This window comes from Heterocephalus glaber, unplaced genomic scaffold (genome assembly GCF_053883595.1).
Source record: "Heterocephalus glaber isolate CG9 unplaced genomic scaffold, H.glaber_assembly_v1.0 deba00001002, whole genome shotgun sequence".
NCBI lineage: Eukaryota > Metazoa > Chordata > Mammalia > Rodentia > Bathyergidae > Heterocephalus > Heterocephalus glaber.
Window position 1 is genome coordinate 391454 of NW_028258178.1, and position 7518 is coordinate 398971.

General features: G+C 44.5%; 1 protein-coding gene across 1 annotated transcript; it reads left to right on the forward strand.

The window, feature by feature from the left end:
* Positions 1 to 314: 314 nt before the first annotated feature.
* Positions 315 to 7219, forward strand: LOC101707867 (cytochrome P450 2A3). Its single transcript, XM_004874240.4, has 9 exons — positions 315 to 732; positions 994 to 1156; positions 1989 to 2138; positions 2493 to 2653; positions 3700 to 3876; positions 4881 to 5022; positions 5436 to 5623; positions 6106 to 6247; positions 6770 to 7219. The coding sequence occupies exons 1-9, from the start codon at positions 553 to 555 to the stop codon at positions 6949 to 6951; spliced, it is 1485 nt and encodes a 494-aa protein (XP_004874297.1). The 5' UTR covers positions 315 to 552; the 3' UTR covers positions 6952 to 7219.
* Positions 7220 to 7518: the final 299 nt, after the last annotated feature.

The window sequence follows — 7518 nt, forward strand, 5'->3', positions numbered from 1 at the left end:
GCTGGGATTGTCATATACTTCTAGGAACTCCACATCTATAGCTCTGGTCCTTCTCATTTAAGACCCTAAATAACTAACCCTGGAATCCCCCTTCTGGAATCCCTTGAGCAAATTATCACTCCTCACTAACAACCCTAAATCTACAGCAACATTCATGTCTAATCCAGTGAAATCCAATGCTTTTGCTCTGTCATAGATGCTTGTGAAATCCCTTCTCAACCTGGGATTCCAACACCAAAGTTCAGCTGCACAACTGTGCAAATATTCCACTGTTTTCAACTCTTGTATAAATTTCTTAACCCCATCAGTTCTCAGATTCTTCCTCTTCCAGGGCTAGAAATTGAGTGTTAAGACACTACCTGTGAATCTGCTCAGATGTCCCACCCCCACCTACCTGCAGGTGACACAAACTAAGCTGGGTCCATGTTGGGGGTGTGGTTGAGAGGTGAAATGAAACAATTATATAAACAGGAACAAAGGCCACACTTCCATCTCAGGGAGTATAAATGAAAAACATCTCAGCTGTCACCATCTGTCAACCTCACTGCAACCATGCTGGCTCTAGGGATGCTTCTGGTGACTCTGCTGGCCTGCTTGAGTATAAGGGCCTTGATGTCTGCCTGGAGACAGAGGAAGCTCTGGGGGAAGCTGCCTCCTGGACCCACCCCACTGCCCTTCATTGGGAACTACCTGCAGCTGGATACAGAGAAGATGTACAGCTGCCTCCTGAAGGTGTCTGCAGGCAAGGGGATGGGTGGAATGTGGTGACATGGGAGTCTGTGCTCAGACTGTGAAAGGGTACTTGTCAGGATAAACCAGTCTTAGGATGGGGGGATTCTGAAGGTTCAGCAACTACGTACTAGCCAGGAAAAAACTGTACCTTGCATGTTCAGTACCTTAAATGTCAGAGCCTAAGAGAAATGCATTGTAGGACATGACTTCTGGCCTATTCAGGGAATAACTCATCTAATCATTCCTACCCACTCCCATCAGATCAGCAAGCACTATGGCCCCGTGTTCACCATCTACATGGGGCTTCGCCGGGTGGTGGTGCTGTGTGGATATGACATAATAAAAGAAGCTCTGGTGGATCAAGCTGAGGAGTTTAATGGGAGAGGCGAGCAGGCCACCTTCAACAGCTTCTTCAATGGCTATGGTGAGGGAAACACCAAGAGAGAAAAAGTGACTGGGTAGACTTTGTGGCCTTAGTTTCCCAGGTTTCTTTGCTGACTCGCCTGCCTCTACACATTATCTCTCCCTATGTCAGTCTCCAACTTGTTCTAGACCTTCTCTGTCCTGCTGTCTCACCTTGTCTTTCTGCCCCTGTCTCACCATTCTATCTCATTACATGTTGTTTCTTTCTCTGGATCTATCCATCTCTTAGAACCTCTTCTAATTCTTGTAGTGGAATCCTGCTCCTCTAACTTTACCTGATGTCTTTGTTTCTCATCTTCAGCTTTTATGCTTCCCCATGATTATATCTGTCTTCCTCTCCCTCCCTTTCTTCTTCCTCTGGCAGAATCTCATTCAATGCCTGCTTCAAAGTTGCATTGCCTTTGGGACAACAATTTCTCCTTTCAGAAGATTTCCATTTCTCTTTTGCTATTTTTCTCTCCAGCTCAGTTCATAACTTTTCACAATTTTGTGTCAACCTACAGCTGTAAAAATAATCTCCCTACCTCTCCCTCGGTCCATCTTTCCCTTCACCCTTTCCTTCCTCCTTCCATGAAAGTGTCTCTGTACTGTTGTTTCTCTACAACTGTCTTACCTCTCTGTGTCTTCCTTCTTTTGATTGTCTTTTTCCAAATCAGTTATCTTTCTCTTTTCATATATATCTGACCCTGGCTCTGAGTTTGTAGCTCTAATACTCTCTTACTCTTGATCTGTATCCATCGAATTCCTGTCCTATTGGAATCCCCTTCATTGGTGGTCTGAGGCCTTCCCAACCTTTCTCTGAACTTGTCCTAGCTTTCCGCTCACCTCCTCAGGCGTGACATTCAGTAACGGGGAGCGGTCCAAGCAACTTCGGCGTTTCTCCATTGCCACACTGAGGGACTTTGGTGTGGGCAAGCGTGGCATTGAGGAGCGAATCAAGGAAGAAGCAGGATACTTTGTCCAGACCATTCAGGCCACACATGGTAATTGGGGGCCCTAGGGTGCTTGGGAAGGAGAAGAAAAACACCTGATAAGAAGGACCTGTGCCATGTGAAGTGAAATGGGGACATACGTGGGGAAAGGCTCCTGGTTTCCCAGATCTGGGGTCCAGTGATAACAATTTGGCTCAAGGGCCGGGGATTTAGCTCAGTGGTTCCACCATTTGCCTCGCAAGCACAAGGACCCAAGTTCGATCCCCAGTACCAAAAAAAAAAAACAAAAAAAAACAATTTGGCTCAACACTGCAGCACTCTCCTCAAATTGTCAGCCTGACATCACACCATCCAGTCGGCTTGCTCCCAGTTCCTGTCTCTCCCTAACTCCATGCCACTCTGCAGGTGCCTTCATTGATCCCACCTTCTACCTGAGCAAATCAGTCTCCAATGTCATGAATTCCATTGTCTTTGGAGACCGCTTTGACTATGAGGACAAAGAGTTCCTTTCATTGCTACAGATGATGACAGGAATCAAGAAATTTGTAGCCTCACCTCAAGGGCAGGTAACATATTCCAGGTTTGCCTTCCACCCCCAAATCAACTTGACAACAGCACCCAGAGGGCAACAGATGTCCCAACCTTCCACCCTCCTACAAAGTCCTCTCCAAGCCATCCCCCATTGTTGGACAACTGACCAGTTGCAGTGTACTAGGACAGGGGCCCAATACCCAATCTCCAAGGATTCCTAGATATCTCAACAAATGGCCTCAAAACAACCTGTAGGCTGGGCAGGTGGTCCCATCCCAAGTTACCTTTAATCTTGAACCCATGCTCCCTATTTAGTCTTTCTAAATGTTTTAACACCTGAGTAAGTGACCATCTCGGCCATTTCTGCAACTTGATGCTGCAAATTTTAGGTTTCCAAAATAATTTAAGTTCTATACACCTGTACCAAACCAGCCCACTGGTATAACTAGACAAGTGTCTGATACTCATCCCACTTAAGTACGTGAAGTACTGCACAGGTACCAGAACCAAGATAATTAAACATATAAATATTTGGGCATGTTATTCCTCCAATCACTAATATTCCAACCCAGCACAATTCACACCTCATAGAGATGTCTCTATGCAGTCCTTTGGAATATCTAAACATCAGAACAGGTATTCCCTTTTTGAACACCTGAACTACAGCTCCACTTTATACCTGAATACCAATAAATCAGCTCCCATTTTAAATACGAAAAAATCCAACTAAACAACTGACCACAACTTAGCCAACCTTAATGCCTGAACACCTAAACAGGTGATCCACAATTATAGCCCCACCTGAACTGCTCAAAACCTGGATTTCTCTGTTCCCAAATTACTGGAATGTCTGAACATGTGTGTCTGAAAGCATCTCACTTAAATTCTGGAACAATGATTATCACACTTAACCTACATGTAAAAAAATTACATATGTGTTCACATTGGGCCCCACCTAAATATCTAAATATTGGACAGATGTCTGTGCCCAAGGTTTTCCTTGCCCTGAGACAGTCCTCATTCCTATTGGCTCCTGCCCACTGACAACTGTTTCTGTTTTATGCTCTTTTCCCATTTCCAGCTCTATGAGATGTTTTTTTCAGTGATGAAGTACTTACCAGGACCACAGCAAGAGATCTATAAGGACATGCAGAATTTAGAGAACTATATGGCCAAGAAGGTGGAGAAGAACCAGCGCACACTTGATCCCAATGCCCCAAGGGACTTCATTGATTCCTTTCTCATTCGAATGCAACAGGTACATGCAGCAGTCAGAGTGGGAAGGATCAAAGCCAGGAAGAGGTAAATCAGGGTAAAGAGGAAGAAAGAACTGAACTATATTCAAATTGGTCCCCATCATAATAATCCTCTTAATCCCAATCATAATTAAACATTGCTGTCTAATCTACTAAACCCTAATTCAATGCAGGACATGTGCAGGGAAGCCATAATAGCAACCACCTCTTCAGTACTACCATGTGCCAGGCAATATTTTTCAAGTGTTCTGTGATATTCACCTATTAGCTCCCATAGCAATTCTTGAACAGTGCTATTTTATTGCACCATTTTACATGTGCGTAAACTACAGCCAAGAGGGTAAGTGGCTTTCCTGAGACCACACAGCAAAAAGTGGTGGACTCTAGCTCTGACTCTAAAGCTGATGTTTTCATCCACCATGCTCTAACCTTTGCTACCCTGATTATCAGATACATCTGTGTGGACAAGTGACCTGGCTTTGCTATGTGACATTGGAAGGGCTCTACAGCCATCTGGTTATTGATCTTCAGTCTTTGAAGAAAGGAAAAAAATTTCAAAGGGTCTGAACTATGGAGTCTGAACTTCAAAGGATCAATGGAGGGAAATTTTCCATATGAAGAGTCAAGATGTTTTGGGAAAGAATGGAATACTGTCACTCAAAATTTTGCACCTTGTTCTCAGAAAATATGTCCTTAAATCACTTGGTATACCCCATTTTGACATTTCTGACCCTCCTCAGTATCACTCCTTTAATTCGTAAATGTTCCTACCATTGAAAAAGCTCATTATTAAAATATAGATAGCCAGGAAAAGAACACGAGAAAATCATTTTGGGCAGATCTGGCAGCCTGGATAAAGGTCTGGAAACTCTAGAGAGCCTGGCAGATCTAGAGTCCTTCTTCCCACCTTAGGTCTGGACCTAAGATGGATGGGTCCAGGGGAAAACCCCAGAATGTCCCCAAGGGGTAGTAAATGGGCTCAGACTAATGATCTCTCTTGCTACAGGAGAAGAAGAATCCCAACACAGAGTTCAACATGAAGAACTTGGTGATGACCACACTGAGTCTATTCTTTGCGGGCACAGAGACTATCAGCTCAACTCTGCGCTTTGGCCTCTTGCTGCTGCTGAAGCACCCAGATGTGGAGGGTAAGGCTGAGGGAGCAGGGAAGTGGGGAACACAGACCCTCCAAACTCATCTGAGCTTGCAGCAATGACTTCACCTCTTCCAGGCCTTCTACACACCCTGCTGTGCAGAGATGAGCAGAAACAGAGTCTCACTAGCTATTAAAATATTGATTTGTAAATTCTCCTCTGCTGAGACCACTTTGTGCCAAATTCCCTCTGCCCAGGGCCACCCTGAATATTTTTCTCTTCTGCTCCCTCTACAATTCTTGCATGAACACAGTAATAAGAGTTGGTCAGATAGTGTGATGGCCATCTATTGTGAAAGTCCTACATACATACATAAATACTTGTTATGCATATAGTTTCATACATTTGGACTGTTGTCCCTGCTCTGAGGCCCATGGACACAAAAATACATTTCACTTCTCCCCCAGCCAAGATCCATGAGGAGATTGACCAAGTGATTGGAAGGAACCGACAACCCCAGTTTGAGGACCGGATGAAGATGCCCTACACAGAGGCAGTGATACACGAGATCCAAAGATTTGCAAACTTTGTTCCCATGGGTGTGGCTCGAAGGATCACCAAGAACACCACATTGCGGAACTTCTTTCTTCCCAAGGTGCTGCCCTGCCCACCCTAGAGGAATATCTAATCACTGTCTGGAATCCCAATACCCCATCTCCTTTAGATTTTCCATGTCCCAATTCTTCAATCAATGAACTCCTTAAATACTATTCTCCTTTAGCTTTTCCACAAATAATTTCCTAATTTCTGTGTCTCCTCCGGTCTTGATGTCTCAGGGACTTAACTTCCATGTGCCCCAAAATCCCTATATAAGCATATGGGAATCTCCAACTGCTCCCAACCTCCTGTCTTGAGAGACATGAACTATGTATCTTTCAATTATCAGAAACAAGATCCCTGTTTCATTTAAACATTTTGTCTCAGGGAAGACGAACGCACAACTTCCTTTCTCAGGAGACACCAACCCTATTTACCCCAAAACTTCACCTAGGTCACTCTAATTCTCCCCTCTAACACCTCTATGAGCACCCTCATAACTCGGCCCTCCTTATCAATACTCTTCCTTCTCCCTCACAGGACACTGAAGTGTTCCCTATGCTGGGTACTGTGCTGACAGATTACAAATTCTTCTCCAACCCAGAAGATTTCAACCCTCAGCACTTTCTGGATGACAAGGGGCAGTTTAAAAAGAGTGATGCTTTTGTACCCTTTTCTCTTGGTAAGAAAACTGTTTGCTGCCAGGCCACCACTAAGACCAAAAAGAGCAGCTTTTCCCTGGTCCCCTCTACAAGGTGCAGGCTAATATATTTTTCCAGCTGGGAAGTTCTCTTGGAATCTACCTCCCAGCCAGCCAAATACTAGCTCTAAAACTCCTAAACACCAAATATCTGTATCCAAGCAAGGGGACAGATTTATCAAGCCACTTTCAAAGATTTTTTCTAAGGACACACAACCCATTCTTCAGGCTTGTATACAGGAGATTATATTACTGCAGCCATATCGAGAGTCTGTTTGAAGAGAAGGGGCATCTAAACTTGCAATTGGTACAACCTGGCATGGATCACTCCACCTAGTGTACAAGAGAAATGGGCTTAGAAAGAATTAAAGCCTTCCCTAAGGCCACTCACACCAAAATATTTGAAGCCCCTTCTCCCTGAGAGAACACAGCAGAGTGTTGGTAGGGAGTGAAGTATAAGTGAATGTTCATTCCATCTGCATCCCTCCCTCCTCTCCTCTTCAGGAAAGCGGAACTGTTTTGGGGAAGGCCTGGCTAGAATGGAGCTCTTTCTCTTCCTCACCATCATCATGCAGAACTTCTGGTTCAAGTCCCCACAGGCAGCCCAGGATATCTATGTGCCCCCGCAACCCTTGGGCTTTACCAGAATCCTGCCAAATTACACCATAAGCTTCCTGCCCCGCTGATCCAGGAATGAGCCATGGCTGGGCAAGTTGGTGGGGCAAGGGGAAAAGGGAGGGACCATGGGTGGCCTAGTGGTAGGGATGTGGCCAAGGAAACTGGCCAATAATCCATGGAAATGAAGGGTCAAGATGGATAAGACAAGAAGAAGAAACAGAAAAAACTTCTCACTTTGCAAAAGGTAGAGTCTTCAAACTGGGGTGAGAGAAATGGAAACCATACACTGTGCAAAATGATAATGATGATGAAATAATAACAGCTATGATTCACTGAGCGGTAGTCTGTGTCAGCTCTGTGGTAAAAGCATCCCATGATGTCCTCACTTATTGTCCACAAACCCATCCAAGGAGGAACAGTGTTCATGCCAAAAGCTGAAATTTTAAGAAATTTATAGAAATTTTAAGTCATTAGCTGAGGCCCCAAAGAACATAGGTGCTCAACAAATTCTCAAAAACATATCTATGCACAGACCCCTTGAGAAAGATTCTAGAAAATCATGCCTAAAAAGCTCCATTCAGGGGGTTTTTCATAGCCCCAGCAGGCAGTTAGCCTGGTTTCACCATGCATTTATC